This window comes from Monopterus albus, unplaced genomic scaffold (assembly GCF_001952655.1).
Source record: "Monopterus albus unplaced genomic scaffold, M_albus_1.0 scaffold7.1, whole genome shotgun sequence".
NCBI classification, from domain to species: Eukaryota; Metazoa; Chordata; class Actinopteri; order Synbranchiformes; family Synbranchidae; genus Monopterus; species Monopterus albus.
The window spans coordinates 2,108,720-2,128,124 of record NW_018127887.1 but is presented as its reverse complement, the minus strand read 5'-3'; the positions used below and the strand labels follow the sequence as shown (position 1 = coordinate 2,128,124).

Below are 19,405 nucleotides of genomic sequence, written 5' to 3'. Positions count from 1 at the left end.
GAGCTAAATAAGCGGCACTGTGCTCATCGCAGCAGCCAGATTTCCACAGTGCAGTACACAACGCAAGCCCGACACACATACCCTCTCTCTCACACACACTCACACACACTGCCTAAACCCAAACTCTACTGTGACAGAGATTACTTTCTCGGTTTTGTGTTCGTTGAGCTCTCCATTGTGAGTAACTGACTGCCCTGTGCCTTGTTGGCGCTTTGGCGCACGGCTGGGCTCTCCTCGTCTACTTTATTCAAGGCTTTGGGGTTGTTAGAATAGGCAGCGCAGTTTTCTCAACACTAGAAGGATGATGGGTGTTTTGTGCTGCCATTTCTTTGTGCAAAGAAAAAACACCTGCTCACTGTCAACTGAGGAGTTGTCCATGCCTCAACTGTAAAGCTGAAAACAACACCCCCAGTTTCAGTTTCTTTGGTTATTACAATTTTCCTCGCTAAGTTGACAGATTTGTTATGGCTCAATTGCCGTCAGCCCCGGAAGTTCCCAAATGTGTTCCACTTTAATCCCCAGTCCCTCTCTTATTTTTTCTTCCAAGGAGCCCCAATATAAGGAAATAGCATTCGCAGCAGTGAACATTTTTCTTATCTGTCATCTGGTGAATTAAATTACAGTGAAAGTAAGTCAGTTCGCATTTTGATGAGCGCTGTATCAAAGGTATGAAGCTCCACTTTGTGAACCATTATAAGTGTGTGATAAACACCTGCAGCATCCAAAATGAAGAAGCATATTGCGTTCCACTGGAAGTCAACTCACCAGAAATAAGGTCGTCTTCTTCATACATTTGTCAGTTTCCCCGTGTATTTCTCCAGTGGGTTTATGTTTGGACATGCTAAAGTTTCCAAGTCGTCGCTTTCCTGATAGGACCCTGCTTTGGACAGCGACTGATTACTTTTGTTTGAATCACTTTCAACACGGGAGTGTTGTGGTTGCTGCCCACAAGTCACGTGTACATATTGAAGGTTTTCATCGTCGTCGTTCTCTCTGTGGTAGAAATAATTGAAATTGGACACGATTACAGGAACAGGTAATGCTATGGTGAGTACTCCGGCGATGGCGCACAAAGATCCAATGAACTTCCCTCCAATGGTGGAGGGGCACATGTCTCCATAACCAACTGTGGTCATTGTCACCACAGCCCACCAAAAGGCATCAGGAATACTTGTAAATACAGACTCAGGGTCTTCAGCTTCTGCAAAATAAACCGAACTGGAAAATAAAATCACTCCAATTATCAGAAAGAATATGAGCAGTCCCAGCTCCCTGAGGCTTGCATGAAGTGTTTGGCCAAGAATCTGGAGACCCTTGGAGTGTCTGGAGAGTTTAAAAATCCTAAAGACACGGACCAGACGAATGACCCTCAGTATGGCCAAAGAGGCAGCCTGCTGACTGCTGCCTTGATGCTCCGCAAGATCTAGGCCCAGAGTGATAAAATATGGAGCTATAGCCACAACATCAATCAGGTTCATAATGTTTTTAAAGAAAACTGCTTTGCTAGGACAGGAAAGAAACCTCATAGTGAATTCAAATGAGAACCACACGATGCAAAGTGTCTCCACTATGAAAAATGGATCTGTGAAGGGGCTGATCGCTTTGCCCTGTGCACTTCCGTTGTTGTTGTGCACTATGGGAACTTCTCTAAATTCAGGTAATGTCTCCAAGCAGAATATAACAATGGATATCAAAATAACCATAACTGACACAATGGCAATTATCCGTGCAGGTCCTGAACTCTCTGGATACTCAAACAGGAGCCATAACTGTCGCTGAAATTCGTTGGTAGGCAGCGGGCGGTCCTCTTCTCTTGACAAGCCTTCATCTTCTCGGAAAAGCTCTATGGCTTCTTCATCAAGTTCATAAAACTTTATTTCTTCCAGGAAAATATCCACAGGTACACTCACAGGCCTCCGAAGCCGACCCCCTGACTGGTAATAATAGAGGATGCCATCAAAGCTCGGCCTGTTCCTGTCAAAAAAGTACTCATTTCTCAGTGGGTCAAAGAAGCGCATCCGTTTACATGGATCTCCCAAAAGCGTGGTCGGGAAGCGGGAGAGGGTCTTTAATTGCGTCTCAAAGCGCAGACCTGAGATGTTGATGACCACCCTTTCGCTGCGTTCCTGGTCCACTGGCTCCACGTCAGGAACATCTTGCAACAAAGGAGTAATGGCCACAGTCTCGTCGTAGTTCTCTTGGGATACCACAGTCATCTTTTTACCCTTCTGAGGGTAAATCCGTCACCTCCTCGGTGTCTTCCTCTTGCCCCTCTGCTCGTGCGTCCTCTCAACTTGCATGCAGCCACCCAAGCCAAGTTTCTGCGCCTTTTGCACCTCAAGTCCCAATGGTTTTATTTGTTGATATCCACGATCGTTGTACTGTTGTTGATTTACACCGTTCTTTTGTCAGATTTCTCCTTCTGAACTGTCACCTTTCAGTGGTACAAACAGATCTCCAATTGCAAAAGCTATACTGATGGCTAGAGGTGGCTATCATATTTACACCATTTTAAACTCCAAAGCCCTCCCCAAGTTGGAAGACCAGATGACATTTGCTGCTGCTGCTGTCCCTCTCACATTCACTTCAGTTTAGGAGTGCACTGATTTCCAAATAAACACTAAAGTACTATACTTAAAATGAGTTGCAAGTGAATGTATTCCACTTCTTTTGTTTAAAGCGAGGTAAGTATCCAGATCCAGAGTCTACTCAGAAATGCAGTCTCTCGCCCTGCGGGTCCCTCATTCATGAAATCATGGGGCTATTCTTGCCACAAGGGGAACCTCCAGGACCCAGCGTGTGTATGCTTTGGGTCACAGCCCACAGTTTTAAAAACCACAGACGACCGTGACAAACACATTTAGATTGCCAAACTTAGACCTGTTTTTTCTGCAGCTTCATATTAATTGTGTCTTGAAATATATAAGAATGAATAATCTGAATGTTTCGAAGCACAGAGCCTTGTAACTCCGACCCCTCCTGGATGCAGCCAGTGGAAAATGCTGGCTTGCCTGACACTTGAGTAGCTAGAGATTTTGCTTCAGGAAGCAGCCAAACTTCATCGTTCATTGCACTTACAGGGCTCAACTTGGAACATGGGGACCATCAGAGGGACTAGCCTCAGGGGTCAATGAGTTGAGAAAAAAAAACTGCAAATATACTTCCATTTGTAATAATTTCTGATCAGACTGCAAATCCTCCACTGGCAGGATAAAAACAAAGTGTTCAAGGTTTACTCTTTGACAGAACAGTTTCTTCTTTTGTTCTTAAAGACAGAATCATAAAAACCTGACAGAGCAAAGTTACTTGTGGACTGCAGCATTATATCTATTTATAGCTCTGTTTTTCCACTTTCATTGCCTTCATAAGGCTGTATCTGTTATGTCAGTCATGGCAGTTGTAGACACAGGTGCACAATAATAGCACAAAGGTGCTAATCAGTGTTACTAAAATCAACTTGGGCAGTTTGTGTTATTACATAAATGTAGGCAATCTTTGGCAGATATAACATGCTACATTAAACTTGTATGTTATGAGAGATTTGTGTGTTTGTTTTGCAGTCAAGTTGACAAGCAGGAGTTCCCAAAGGAGTGCAGTGTTGTTTAGCCTTTCCATTAATGAGTGAAGGATTGGATTTCAGAGTCAAATGTCAGTGTCATGACACAGTGGTGCCTGCTGCTATTATGCTAGCATATAGCATTCATTAAATGACTGGGTCACGCCAATGTGTCAGGCTTTGACTGTACCCACGGAAACACACCATAACAAACAAGCTGAGGAATGGACACATGCACACGTGACTCTTTAAATTCAGTAAAAGCCAAAGAGTGAAAGAATTTAAGACTAATTATTACGATTATCAAGATCTACAGTAGCCCCCCCATCTACAATAATAATACCATTTGAGTACAGTATTCATATTACCTTGTTTTATTACTCAGCAAAAGTATAACAAGATTTCCTTTGTTGCCATGCATTTGTTTCCACCATCCATACATTTACTTAAAGATGGATAGATATGCATATTTGTGCATATTTGACACTTATTACATGAGCTCATGTAATTAGATATACAGTAGCCTGGGAGACACATGCCATAGAGTCTGCAGGCTGCATGAATGCTGACTACGAGTTTACTCCCCTCATTATTAATGACTCGATTTATGATGCAGGAGACTCCAATGGTAACAAGACATCGTGGATTTACTCCGACCAAAAAAATGTACTTTCTCATCATTCTGCAGAAAACTATTATGAGAAAATCAGTGATCTCGTCTGATATTTATATCTTCATGATTCATTAATTGTGCTTGTGTGACATTAAATACAACTATTCACAGAACAAACTATCTCAAATAGTCTCAACAGTATGATTGAAAGGTCCGTTATGAGTTGACTGAATAACTTAGTCATGTTTTATTTGTTCTAAAACTGAATCATGTTAGCACTGATCTGATATTGAGAAACACCACAACTTTATTTTTTTATGAGGACTCCATGTCTATTACCATTTTGATGAACTGCACTTCATCCTCCGAAGTGCGTCTTCGTCTAAATAAAGACAGGATGAATTTCCTTCCCTACCCATTACAGACGTTAGGTAATCGGTGGCAGCTCGTGTCACTGACTCCTCTTGGCTTTCACCTCCTTCCGAAGCTCAGTCCAAGTATTTACAAAGTGTGTGTTTGTGTGTGTGTATCCGGAATTGCTATTATTGTAATTAGTGAATGAACACATGTGCATATCATGTTTGTGTGTGCACTGAGAGTGTGTTATAAATTGAAAGAGAAGTGTTTAGAAGGTTAGCCACACTAGTCAACAGCTCATTTGGATCACATCATTCTAGTGTCAGCTGCTCTGCACAGAATGAACTTCGATCCAGTCTGGCATGTGTGCACTATAGAGTTGGTGATGACACTGTCTCACACACTAGAATGAGTCTATAGAGATATAAAGCTATAGTATACTGTACTTCTGGGAAGCCTCTGACTGAATCTGTTAAATACAGTCTCCCTCCTGTGGGATGCTTTGTCCCAGGGGACGTTATTTTAGGTGTGCCTTGATCTGTACCAGATTCCATCTTCTTCACACTAAACTGACAAATTATATTACATTGTTTAAAAGCTCTACTTTAAATCTTCTGATTCTATTTATTCTTCTAAACAGTGCAGAAGGCTCCATGAAAATGACACTATCAACAACTTTGACCCAGAACCGGTTCAGATATGTAATACTATTTTCAGAGTAGAGTGAACTTAGTATGACTTGCATCATATGTTAGTTTTCACTCACCATCTGGTGTATAAGCTGAGATGTGAGGAGCATGCACAGCTCTATCGAATTAATAGTGTGAACGTTTTCTCCTAGTAGAGCCTAAGTTGTGTTTATGATGTCCTCATTATCAGTTCTGCAAGTGAGTGGAGCACAGACTCCTCACCATGAGACATCTGAACCCAGGGGTTTCACTGTAGAAAGGAGATATCACAGCCAAGCTGCCAGTTCCTGGGTTTTGATAGCCACCAGTTTTAGCCTGCTGTCATCTGAAGTTGATGTTCATGTTTTTGCTGATAGGTAGCAGAGCATGCAGTGAGAGATGAAACTGGATACTTCAGATCCGGATGGCTGGGTTCCTTGGAATTACCTCCCATCCCACACCTACCCTGGATTATTATTTCACTCTTAGATCAAGCCTTTTCCTTTTTTAGTAGACAGTGTCGTCCAGACCTGGCTGGCGCAAGTGCAGGAGGGATCAACTCACAAGAGAACCACAGGGATGACTTCAAAGGTCTCAATCTTTTATGGGTAACTTTATGTTTATATAATTATGCTCAGAAGCATTTGGATGCAAGACCAACACCTTGTCAACTGAGTTCCTGTTGACTTCTATCAATATCAGTTTATATGTGTCAGCTGTCTTCATTTTTTATATGTTGAGTTTCAAAATTAATACTTTATCACAATATTAACAAGACACTGCATTTGAAAGATTCATAATATCCCTACTAGAACTGAACCATTTAGATGAATTACTGAGTAACTGATCAACAGAAAATTAATCTGCAAATATCATGAAAATATCAATAATTTAGTGATTTATTTATAAACATATTTTGGTTACACCTTCTCAAATGTAAGGATGTTCTGCATTTCTTAGTTTAATGTAATTGTAGATTTGGTATGACTTTGGCAAATTTATGATGTCACCTTGTGGTTTTAAAACGTTCTAATGAATATTGTTTACTAATTTCTGCCATTTTAGAGACCAAACTTTAAAACATCTAATCAATAAAATTATGTTAAAATAATAAAAAATATACTCCTGCACACAAAGCTACATTTTGTTGATATTAATCCTACACCACCCAGCGCTTATCGCTCGCAGCTCCACTAGAGGTCACATTAACAGTTCATTAATCGATTAATTGAAAACAAACTGTTCAGCAACTCTTCTCTTCCAAAACCAGTCAAGACCAAAGCCTCTATAGCAAAATCATAAAAAGCATTCTGTTTGTAAAAGTTTCCTTTATCTCATCATTTTCTTTAGATGAAAAAAAATCACATTCACACTGGGAATTACAGTCAATGTTAACCCAAACATTAGAATTTTTATAGCCTGCCTCACCTGCCATGTCTCTACATGTTTCACTGTGACGTAAACAGACAAATGAACCACAATATTAGGTCAGGCCAAGGCCAGTGCTGACCATCTGGATTGTGAGTTGTTGCCATTTAGCTTCTTTTAAATCATTCATCTTATGCCTGCTTCTTAAAAACCTTTCATTACTTCCTTCATTACTTTCACTTGTATTGTGTGGCATTCATGTGGACGGCAAAGTAAGAATTTTATTGTCCAGGGAAACACATTTCCTAACTGTGCCTATGACAAATAAACACTTTGACCTTGACCTTTGACCCCATAATCAGAAACAAAGCCAATCCAAAGCATGAGGGTTAATTTCTCTCCCTGTTTTTCATTAATTTTTGAATAATCTATTTATCTTTATTCTTAATTGTTGCAGAAGTATTTATTTTGTTGCATTTCTGCTGTGTAGCTAACAACATTTTTACATGACTATGTTTTTGAGCACAGAGGGTTTGTGGGACCTCGTGTAGCTACTGGTTAACAGGCTTTGGTATGATGGCAGCACATGCTGAGGTGCTGTCATTTTATGGAAGATGCTGTTACCAGTTGTGTTATATTCATAAATTACTTTTCTCCACCCACAACCTATATTCATGCAACAGCTACTGTATTTTCTATAAGCTCCTAACATTACACCTGCTGTAAATACAGCCCAATACAATAGGCCTATAGATCATTAAAGATTTTATATGAGTTTGTGTCTGTACAGATGCTGTATTTTCAGCTCTCACCAGAGCTGTAACTGAATCCAGCTCAAACAGCAACCCTCTGCTGTGGAACCTTAGAGACACCTATAAATAAACAAGCAACACTACTTCAACACTCGCCTATATGGCCCATGGAATGATTAGCTCATGGCAGGGGTGCTCTGATCTTAAACTGCATGCCCATAACTATTTTCTGCCAGCTATGTGCATTGCTTAACTTGTGAAGTGTACCATGAATGTTCAACCTGTACTTAATGGAAGAGAAAATAGTTGTTTTCTAACATTTTTCAAATGTCTACCTCTTTTCCACTTGGCCCCATCATCTGCAAATAAAGAGACTATAATATATCTATTAACTCCATGAAATATATTATTTATCATAATAGAAAACAAAACTGGACTTATTATACTACCTTGAGGTAGTATAATAGTATTTTCTACTAAATGACTATCAATAAACATTTTGATGTAGTTGGATAATCAATCCCTCCTTCCAAAGCTCCTCCTTCATATGCCTTTTCAAATTGAAAAACAGCCACTACACTTTATTAATTTGAGCCTTCCTAATTCCATGTTCTAAACACAGAGCAGAATCTACAGTTTGTCTGCCTTTTCTGAGGCCACTTTGATAGCCAAATAATATATTAACCTTTTACTCTGTCTTTCTGCTCTTTCTCTGGCTTTTCTGATGGTGCAATGTCTGGTTTGAATAAACATAACTGTGCAACTGCTGTGGTTGTGTTGCCTGGTGTGTAAAGAGCCCAGTTACACTGTTTGCTGAAGTCTGCCATTGCCACACTGTTTATTAGTTGTCACATGTTTGTTGTGCTGTATATAGGCGAATAAGTATTAAGCTTTCAGAAATGATCACATACTTTTTGTAAGCCAGTTTCAGTTTTCCCATAGATAGGAGGGGTGTGTAAGTCATGTATTTGATACATACACTGTTGTGTTTTGAAGGGAACATGCTTTTAAATGTAACCTGTGTAGCTCATTAGCTCACATACCGAATCTTTTATCCAAGAAGGAAAGAAACTTTGCGGAATATGTTTGTGCATTTTCATTTTAGCAAACTGTACATCTGATTTCTAAATCTCATCCAGCAGTTGAAAAGCTCTAATATGTAGATTGAGCATCTTTTGATATTTTGGTATTTGGGTGGTTAGTTGAATTTGAAGACCTTTGGCTGTAGTAAACTATGATTTATTTATTTATGTTATTCATATTTTGCTATATTCTGACATTTCATAGACTAAATCATTAATTTACTAATGGAGGTAAATAATGGGTGGATTCATTTATAATAAAAATAATTCTAGAAATAGCCCTGATTTCTACGATGGATGTTATTGTTTGGGTTATGGTTACTAAGTTAGTGCAGGTGCTAATGGGCTAATGGAAGCTAGTGTTTATCAGAGGATGCTGAGCAGTGGATGCATTAAATACTGGCATTTGTAAAAATTCAGTCAATTATCTGTTGATAATACGTTTAACATTGGAAAAACAGGAACCAAGAAATGCAGTCAAGGTTTGTGAGAATCAGAACAAATTCTGGTCGGTTGAAATGGTCAGATCTTATATCAAGATATTCATAAAGAAACATTCAGCAGTCATGAGACTAATACCCGCTTTTGTTTATGGATAATCTTGCTTTGGTCTGGAGCTGCAGAGCAATCTCTATACTCTGAAATACATTCAATATAGTTTACTGGAAAGATAGAAGAGCCTGAGCACGTGCTCTTTATTGCGTTACCATCCAACATGCTGATAAGCTACAGATGACCAATGTGTACAAGTCAAGCCATCTGCTGTTGCTGTCCACGAAAGAGAAGGCCAAAAGTCAAGGGGCGAGCTGATAGAGGGAGAGGCAGGTTGTCTCCTATTACTGCAACGATTGCCAGCACTCAGCCACACTTTTCATTCCCTTTGCTTTCTGTATAATTCCAGCACCTGCTACACAGCCCTCTGCTTTCCTCTCTCCCAGTACAAACTTTAGGCCTATTGTCTGACAAAGTGGGTACCAGGTATGTGCTTTTATCTGGTGGGAGTGCTGCTAGTGGACAACGAATGGCATGAAGCTGGTGGTGTTACTGTTGATCCGCCCAGTGGACAGCAAACAGCACCTGGGGGTCTAAACAAATTAACCCCCCTCCAAGTCAGTGGCTCACTGGATGATGCTGGGTCACATGAAGATGCATCCAGTTCAGCAACAGTATCCTGTAATAGCAGAAAAGGTCTTGAATAAATTTTGCTGCTGTCAGAAAAAATAAATATAAAAGAAAGTACTAAGAGCTTTATTTGGAAGAGCACAGCCCAGAGACAGTACCACTGTATTTAGGAGAAAAATATCTGAACAAAATAACAATTATGACTCGTGTTAAAGTTCCTGCATGACAATTTTTTTTTTACTTGCATGTATTTATTCTCTTGCTGGAGCCTTCCAATCCAGGCAGAACTATAATTACAATTAAACTTAGCAATTCAACATACACTGCTGTAGTAGATATTTAGCACTTTGAAAAATATATAAAACTCACAATAATGAACTGAAATCTGAGGCAACATTGTAACCAGAGTGTTATAGATCAGTTTTGTCATTATGTCATGTTTTGGTTGAGTTATCGAGTTATCCTTTCGGTGTTCTAACTTTCTTTGCACATATAGCTCATATTTAATGGCTGTCCTTTGTCAAAACAACTAAACTTGAATGATTTGTTGCTAGTTAGAAACAACAATTGGCCTGTGAAAGTTTGTTATATGAGAGTTTTTAGAGCTTGTTGTGCCTAGACGCTGTAACACAGCTTTATGGAGTGTTTAAATAATAGTTTGTTTTTTATTTTACAGGCATGAAATAGAAGTGAAGCAAATGAATTAACTTTGCTGTGGAGTAGGAATATGTCAGTACAGCCACATCTTTATTATAGTAAGTTAACAGAATGTCATCAGATAGACCTGCTATCCTGTGCTGTAGAGTAAATATCCAGGATTTTGCCTTGGTGGCACTGAGGAAGCGAGCCTCTACTCTGCTCTACTACTCTACAAGCCTCTACTGCCTCAAACATGGAGGGGGAATCAGAAAGCAGTCACAAAAACATCCATGTTATTGTTCACAAAAGTAGTTGATTTGTATACACAGCAAATGTAAACAAAGTGACTGTGACCACTTCTTTGCCTGATATATAAAGAAATGAGTTGAATTTAAAAGCTGTCTGTGGTGATGCTGATGACCTGCGGCTGCACTCTGTTCCTGTTGCAGCTGAAGAGCCAGGCTGCCCTCCAGTGGCGATAGCGCTTAGACAGCAGCACGTAGAGCACAGGGTTGACACAGGGGTGCAGGTACTGGAGCATAGTGCAAATAAAGTAGAACATCTCCCAGGCTGGCCCATGGTGATACAGCCCCAGATACACACACAGCTCCAGCACATAACCAGGCAGCCAGCACACTGAGAAGGTAGCAGCAGCCAAGAACACCATGACAGAAGCTCGGCGGGTGTTCCTGGCACTGGACACGGACATTACAGGGCTCTTGTGGAGAAAGAGAGCCAGGCGGACATAGTTGAAGGCGATGACCAGCATTGGAACAAAGTAGTAAAGTACAAACTGGCTTAAGACCACTTGGTAGTGGTGTTCATGAATGGTTGGAAGGCAGAAAGTGAAGTTTGCCAGGCTCGGGGTTATGCTCTCTTCTGTAGCAAACATTCGCAGCGGCAGGCTGATGAAGAAGCTGAGGGCCCAGACCAGGACAAACATGAGGATGACCAGGTCCATGGTGGGTGGTTGGTAGGGGTTGGTGATGATCATGGCGCGAGTCATGGACACAGCACAGAGCGAGTAGGTGCTGGCTGCCAGGCTAAAGGCCAGCAGGAACTGATAGACCTTGCAGGAGATGTTTCCCAGAGGCCAGGAGTGGCTGAGAGCAGAGTGCAGGGTTAAGGGGATGAGCAGGAGGGTGAGGAAGTCAGCCAGAGCCATGCTGAATAGGAGGATGTCGAGGCGGTTTTTACGTAACGTGTTATATTTGGCAAACAGAGAGAAGACCAGCAGGTTGGCACAGAGCCCAATGCCCAGGATCACTCCACAGGTGCAGGCAAAGATCAGCCCATAGGTATTGGGAGCAGCCATATTATCACCGACTTGACATCACCTTTTCAGTGGAAAAAAAAATCATAAATGTTTTGCATCAAACAGAATTTATATACAATTTTTATTTTTAGTTGTTTCAGTTATTTTTCCTGCCTTTTTAAAACCATTTTCTGACTTTTTGTAGACAAAACAACTAATTAACTAATAGGCAGATGAATAAGTAATTAATAATCAACACAATTGTTAGTTACAGCCTTTTTTATGTTATTTATATCTCTCAGTATTAAAGTAAGCTTTATTTTTAGCTTGGCCAAAATGCTTTTAGTAAATCAAATAGCATCTGTGAAGGCTTAGTAATCCCATGAGTGACAGAAGTATATCATTACATCAAATCACTGTCTGCTTTCAAAGACATGTTTAATGAATATTTTAAATGACTTGTGCTTTTACCTGTATTCCTACTAAATATAGTGATTAACAGGTACAGGTGTTTGTCTTATCACAGTTCATAGCCATTTTAAAATTGTGTCAAATCCGTCATTTTGACAAACTCACCATTTTGACGTTTCTCAGAGTCGTGTCTTCTAATTTGTCTTTGTGAATAAATGATCCTCAGTGTAAATTGAAGAACACTCCTTTAATTGTGTCCATCCTGTTAAACTGAAGAAAGGAGAGTTGGTAGCCACTCGGGACTCATTTTAATTTTGTGACTGCTGAATGTGGAGAGAAGAAAGGCAAACATCACTCGGGTCAAATTGATTCTGGTTGACTAGGTTTAAAGGGAACGGCCTTCAACAAGCTGCAGAGAGAGCAGTGCTGTATTGTATGTGTATTTTTTGCTTTTGTTTTAGGTTTATCAGTGTTCTTTATATATTACAAAATCATATCAATGGGTTTTACAGCCTGTATAGCATGCAGCCCTCTGTGTTTAGATTTTTCATTTTTAGTAACAGCTATTGGACTTGTTGATCTGATCTGTCAGCCTATATATGATATAAAAATACCTTACTGACTGCATTGGCTGTGCTGCTGTTTGTAAAGACTTATACTGACCTTTCCCGACTCATTAAAGTCATTGTAAAGCCTTGTTTCAATGGAGACGGGTTTTTGTTCATACAGTAAGAATTATATTTAAAAATCAGTACATGCCATTGATTACATTCTGCGTTCCTTCCCTTCTCAACTGATATTAATGCCTCTCCATTGGTTGATTGATTTCTTCTGTGTGAGGTGCAAGCCCCTGATGGAGGCTTTATCACGCTTTCCACAGCATTTATGACTCGGTGTCAGCTAATGGCTTACGGTGTACACTGCTGTTCTTAGGACAGGATATAGCTGACGCTGATGCATTTGTTCAGTCAGTCGCTGTTAAAAATGCCACATGTTCTTAAATGGGACATGAACAGCTTCATTTTGTTCTGCTCATGCCAATAAATCAACAAAAACTGTTTCGTTTTTTCTACCCCTATCACAATTATGCTAAAATTCAAAAGCCTGTTTTGATCCAAATCTTACACTTCCTTATTTTCTTCCAACAGAAAACCCCTCTTTTAGTAAGGAAACACATACCACAAAAGCTGAAAGTGATTCAGTGCTGTGCTCAAAGACGCACAGCTACTTACTGCTGATTGTAACCAGGCCCATGGTCATTAAATCACCTTGTTGCCCATTTTCCATCATTCCATTTCTTTATATTCAGTCACTTTGATTGTTCACGATGTGGTTATTAATGGGCTTACAGGCCTGCTCCTTACTAACTGAAGGCTTTAGGGACAAAAATGGGTAAAGTTCCAGCTTTTCAAATGTAAAGATGTGCTACTGTTCTTTGTCATGTATGAATGTACGCTGATTGTCTTTGGGTTTTTGACCGTTAACTTGGCCGAAACAAGCAATTTGAAGCGGTCTCTGTAGAGGCAAGTGCCTTGGTTAAAGGTAATTAACTGCTAAACATATAGTTATATGGCTGTATTCAATACATAAAATGTATTTCTATCGTTGTAATAGCACAACCTTCAGCTTGTCTTTCACTGGTGGACTACAGAAAAGTGTGGTATTCATGTTGTAGTAATTTTGGTATTTTATATACAAAACAAATAATTTACCACTCAAGAAAATGATTAGTAGATATACATTTTAAATAACTGATATCCCTACTTGACTCCATATCAACTTTGGATTTTAGAAATAACTTTATAACTATGTTGGAGATTAATCTGCTCTACTGTGTTGTAGGGCATCATTGACACTCTAATGACAGAGAACCAACAGTCTGTTTTGTTTTTGTTTTTTTTTATCAAAAAACCTTTTTTTGGAAGGGAACTACCCATGTATGCAGTAATGGGACAAACATTACAACACTGCATTCATCTGATAGATGCTCACTCAGTGGCTTTCTCAAGGTCACTTCCACATCTGTACAGTGGGAGTTGGAGATTGAACCATCAGTTTTACTATGAATGGCTGATCCTCTGTACGGCCTAAGCTACCTACTGTAAATGATACATTCGGGCCACATATGGCTGAAACACAAAGACACTATAGATCAAAATATTTCTAACAGCTACATTTTAATGTTTGATTAACTGGAAACGTACAGTATGCCCTCAGTGCAAGTGAAGAACATTAAATGAGTCTGACAGCTCCTGACTTGGGCTTGTTCTATAAAAATAAACTATACTGTAAAATGATGAGAGTGAATTTGATGAAGAATCCAATAAGTTACAGGTTCATGAGGGGGTAAGAAAGTGGGACCATACAAAAGCAACAAAATGAAACTCAACCACAAAAGAACATTTACAGGATATAACTAAAGTGCATTATGGAATTTAGTCAGCAGCACCGTGATCACACAGTTCACAAAATAAATACACACTTTCAAAGTGAAATAAATTATGCCAGAACAGTTTGAACAGATGTATTCATTGAAATTTGTCTGTAACTGTAAGTCCACGATAGCCAACACATACAGTATAGAGCCAAACAAAAGTAGAAGACTCAGCATCCCATTTTTTGTCATGTTACATTATATTCAGGCAATAAATATTTCCTCTGGTACTCTATTTGTGTGCATAGCTGGTTAGCAATGACAACATGTAGCGCTCTTTTGAAGTACACCACGGTTACAGAGTCGTAAAGAGCTTCCAAATAAATAGCTAAGAAAATGCTACGATGAAACTCCAGAAAGTATGAGATTGTGTTAAAATACAAAGACGGAAAAATATTATTGTACAAGCACAACCCCGGGGCCTTGATATGAAATGACTGAGTCAGCCATTGTTCAAGTCTGTCTGTCAGACCTCAGTCTAGCTGACCCTGTGTCAGCGTCTTAGGGCAGTACCATATAAAGGCTGTTGGGAGTTTCTTAGCCAGTGTACCGCATACTTCATGGCTCATTTGTTGTGACAGACCGTGCTCGCCTCCGCTTCTTGTCATTCTCTCTGCGGCGGCCTGACCTCACTTTCTTTTTCCTCTTGGTGGCCAATTTTAGAGGCTGGTCCTGATAAGCCAGAGCTTTGTTGGTCTCCTGGGGCAGGTTAGGGCCCTCCTCGTCCAGCTGAAGCCTGTCAGGGAGGTTCTTAGTGGCACCTGGGGGCTTTTGGTACAGGGCATTCCCACTGAAGGTTTGGCTTGGGGTTCTGCTCTCCACAGGTGGCGTTCGCTCATCAGCTGTGTGCACCTCCTCCAGCAGCTGCTGCAGCCACAGACGACGCTTGAACTCCTGCTGGGATCGGCCCTTGTCATGCATCAACTGGGCGTGGCTCACGGACCTCCTCCTTATAGGAAAAAATGACAGTCAGGTGATGTAGTTAATACAGGAAGAGGTTACATAAAAGTTAATAACATCTTACAGCTGCATTATACATGAAAGGGGACCAGTACTAAATTCACCTTTTTTTTTTATTCTGTCTTAAATCTGTCAGATTTCTCTTTGCTTGCCCGTGAGACACTTTGACTTGAATTCCAGATTTTGGAGACAACAAAACTAATATTGTCTTTGTTATACTTTCACTATATTCATCACTGTGGTTCATTAGACGTGTCACACACACTAAACTAAAATGGTGAATAAGGTAAACTCAAACATCTTTTTGTTTTAATCCATGCTGTAATTTCATGTAACACCACTGTGTTCAGTTTGTATGTGGAAGCAGACTTAAAGTGTTGGTAACTGAAATTTAAGGTCAGGCTTCAAGGAGCCACAGTACAGTAGATGGCAGCATAAACAAATTTCTGATGCCCATCACTAGTCTGCACTCAAGACACCAACAAGCTGAAAGCTGAAATAAAGAAAGAGAACTTTGAATCTATAATTGTTTTAAAATCAGGAAACAGGAATCTTTCAAACATTTTGATGCATCATGTTCAATCATGAATTAGTCCTTTCTTTCTGAAGTTCTTTATTTCATAGCACTGAATAAGTTTTATATGCTTTTCAAAGGTAATATAATATAGAACTCACATTCTGCTGCTAGGTACATCATCTGGTCTACCATCAAGAGTCACTGGGGAGCACAGCAAGAACACAGTCAGACTCCACTGATGAAGCATGACCACAGAGCACATCCTTGAGCCAAAGATCTGAAGAATACAAAAAAAATCACTTTAATTAATTAATCAAAACTTTGTTTCATGACTTAATATTAAATCCTATACCTTCAATTCAACAGTTATTTTTAGTAGCAGAGTAGATAGTTGATATATCAATACACAGTGTATCCAGGTGACATAACTTGTGCATTAAGAAGTTTTTAAAGTAAAGAAGAAACTTAGACTTACATGGTGTTTTTGTTTTTTTTTACAGTAAAAATCCACAAAGGTCAGTCTGCAAGCTCTTTAGAGATAATCTTGTTGCAAGGATTAATTTACAAAACAAAAACTATTCTATCAAATCCAGTTTGTCTGTTTCAGAAATTGTGTCCAGATCCATTGGTGTGAAAGCAGCCTGGGAAATCCCCTGTCGTTCTGCTTCATTCATTTGCCTCCCAACAGTGTGTGTCGAGCTATTTATTTCTCTCTAGCGTCCCAACTAAAAGAGAGATAAAGATAGAAAGGGCAGCAGACCCATCAGCTGCAGAGCTGCCACTTCACTCAGTCCTGCATTAATCTCATGAAGAGTAAGGCTGAAGCATCTCCTCTGTTGGCCGGAGCTGAGAACGTTTTTCAGTCCAACGCTGTGAGTGAGCCTGTGTGAGTCTGTCTGAGCGAGGCACAGAGAGAAAGTCGAGCTCCACTTTGGGTGAAGATGCAGGCACTACCTTAGCCCATACCCATTAAGTCCAGTACACCCAACCCACACCTCTCTCCCTCCCCTGAACCCTTCACACACACCTGCTGTGACAAGAAGGTGGTGCCCATATAGCATCCAACCCAACATACCTCAAAGGGTATACTAAACATAGCTGGGGGGAAAATTTTAATCACTTTCAAATGATTTTAGATGTCAAAGCCTATTAATAATTTCATCTTAAAGAGGTCAGGAATGACAGGTGTGCACCATTGAAAGTAATCGTAGGTTTCCAAGCAGAAAGCGTACAGTATAAAGGGAGGGGCAGGGTTACTCCAAAGTAAACAGCCAGGTCTAACCACTTTCCCAGGGGAGAATGACCATGACCTCAGCCCACAGCCTCTCACTGCAGACCATTCAATTCACCTCTACTCTGCCTCAGCAAACCAGCTGACCGCCGATGGTTAAAGTGGGCTTTGAGGTATCTCTTATATTCAGCTAATAAGGAAAGTGGGGGGCTTTGCACCAAGACAGCTGTACACATTCCCAGGTTGTTGACCCGAGTCTTAAGCATCCAGCCAAATTTTTAATTTTACTGAAAACATTCAGCAGTTGGAGAGATAGCTCTGCTCCGTAGCTTAACAGTGCCTTTTAGCATAACAAACTGATGCTCTAAATGTCTATTTATATTGTGATTATGGTTCCAGCCAGACCTATAAATTCTTTGTAACTGTCTAAAATGTGACTTTTAATTGGTCTATAATTTGGAGTTAATTGCTTTAGAAATAAATACTTTTTGTTTTAATAATGGGTAGCAGACATGGAGCATTTATTCATAATTTCAATGAAATTATGATGACATTTTAATGTTATTGATAAAGAACTGATTGGTCATCCTTTTAAAATTATTTTTGCAAATGAAGATGTAAAAACAAGGAGATTCATTCATAATTGAACAGGACTAAGAGTTTGCAGGTACACCACGGCTTCCAACTTGTAATTTGATTTATAGTGTTTAGCTCTTCTACAAAATCCTTTCCTCTTAGTGTGACCTAATCTAGCTAGTGATCATGGCTGTGTCAGTTAGTTAAAATAGTTTACAAGTGCTCAAGCTTAAATATAACAAGGTTGTAAATGGTTTAGATGAGTCTCCAAGATGATGGCTAATATCCCAGACAGCCTCTGTAGTCTCATTTAGCCATTTGTTAGCAACTGCTTTTTTTAAGCCATGTAGAAGCATTAAAAATCACGTGGGTTATTTACTGATGTATTTTATTTCAGTATGGCACACACCTAGTACCATGTGAGCGTGTTCTAGAGTTTGTTCAGTGTTATCTCACTGTATAATGTAATTGTACCTGAATGAAAGAACAGTTGATATGAAAATGCATATTACTACTCAGAGTGCTCATGAGAGTGCCCCAGTTGTGGTTAAACTCAGCTTGGGTCTGGCAGCAGATTGTTCTCAACCCTGGTAAATGTTCCTGTGTTTCATTTCTGGGTCATGAACCCTAACTTGAATCATCACTGCAGAATAGTTCAGTGAGTGCATTTTACATTCTGTCTCTGTACAAACTACCGATATCCTCTTTGCTGTACTTAAAACTGTTTTCATCTGTCACAATTCATTAGACTTGGTTTTTGTTTGTTTTTCTTTTTAGCCATGCTAGTGATTTGGCTCATAGAGGTGGCAGTGTCAGTCTACCCCTTTGGTTCAGACTGAAGTGTCTCAGCAACTATTGGATGGATTGCCATGAATTTGTTACACACAATCACATTTCCCTCGGGATAATTTGTTCTACAAGTATGAAAATGTGTTGCATGTAAGTGTTAGGCCTTTGTGTTATGTGTGATTGGAGAAAGTGTTGTGTTTTAACCAGTATATCTTAACTGTGTGTCTACTCCTTGGATGGAATTGCCTCAGGGTGCAAATAATATTAACAGTAGCCAGTAGTTATTCAGTCTATTTTAATTACCTGTCATCTGTTATCATCCTGAGACTGATTAGGCAAGGAATGCTATTTTCAAACATAAGATTAGTCATTTTTTTATATTTTTAGCATTTTCAACACTGCCCATACAGAAACTAAAACCAACAATACATGCCTCTACTCATGGTTAACATATGCCAGTCTGCAGCCTGTGCCTTTGTTGATTAAAAGCACATCAGCCAAGCACACCGCTGCATTGGGTGAAATATTTCTTCATGACAAAACACAATACCAGAATATTTACTAAAAATGTTGCCCCAAAAGTTTCAAACACTCATAGGTTTTACACCATCTGAAGTTGGCAGGAGTCAGCTGCTCCTATTTTTAGGAACTCATTGTTAAACTGTTAGTGTAATTGTTAAGATTCAAAATCCTGAATTATTTGTGGCTATTATACTTACATGCAGTATTTTACTTATTACTAAGTTGTGTTTATTTTTAATGTATATTGTTAATCACACTGTACAGCACTTTGGTCCGTTTCAGTTGTTTTAGTGCTTTATAAATAAAGTTTGTATGGTATGGTATGGTATGGTATGGTACTACATGGAATAACTTGCATTGCTCCTCATTAATTACACACAAAATATTTCTGTGAGTAGTGATGATTAGCAGAATCACTGCAGGCTAGACTGTAGAACGGTTTGGGGTAAACTACTTAATAGAAGGCTTAGTATTTTACAAGCAGTCATCATGATTCAGTTCTGCAAGAGGTCCAGAAAGGGTTTAAGGCTGAGACAAATACATGGCAGACCCC

The 19,405-nt window shown here is 39.6% G+C and overlaps 3 protein-coding genes across 3 annotated transcripts; all 3 read right to left on the bottom strand.

Annotated features, from left to right (window-relative positions):
- Positions 1-785: 785 nt before the first annotated feature.
- Positions 786-2,216, bottom strand: LOC109974637 (shaker-related potassium channel tsha2-like). The gene has a single exon (XM_020624945.1). It carries the CDS (start codon positions 2,214-2,216, stop codon positions 786-788), a length of 1,431 nt encoding a protein of 476 aa, XP_020480601.1.
- Positions 2,217-10,548: 8,332 nt separating this feature from the next.
- Positions 10,549-11,472, bottom strand: LOC109973025 (galanin receptor type 2). The gene has a single exon (XM_020622321.1). It carries the CDS (start codon positions 11,470-11,472, stop codon positions 10,549-10,551), a length of 924 nt encoding a protein of 307 aa, XP_020477977.1.
- Positions 11,473-14,091: 2,619 nt separating this feature from the next.
- On the bottom strand, positions 14,092-16,646 carry LOC109974448 (parathyroid hormone-related protein-like). Its single transcript, XM_020624649.1, has 3 exons — positions 16,210-16,646; positions 15,893-16,011; positions 14,092-15,206 (listed from the first exon to the last, which is right to left on the bottom strand). The coding sequence occupies exons 2-3, from the start codon at positions 15,994-15,996 to the stop codon at positions 14,816-14,818; spliced, it is 495 nt and encodes a 164-aa protein (XP_020480305.1). The 5' UTR covers positions 15,997-16,011; positions 16,210-16,646; the 3' UTR covers positions 14,092-14,815.
- Positions 16,647-19,405: the final 2,759 nt, after the last annotated feature.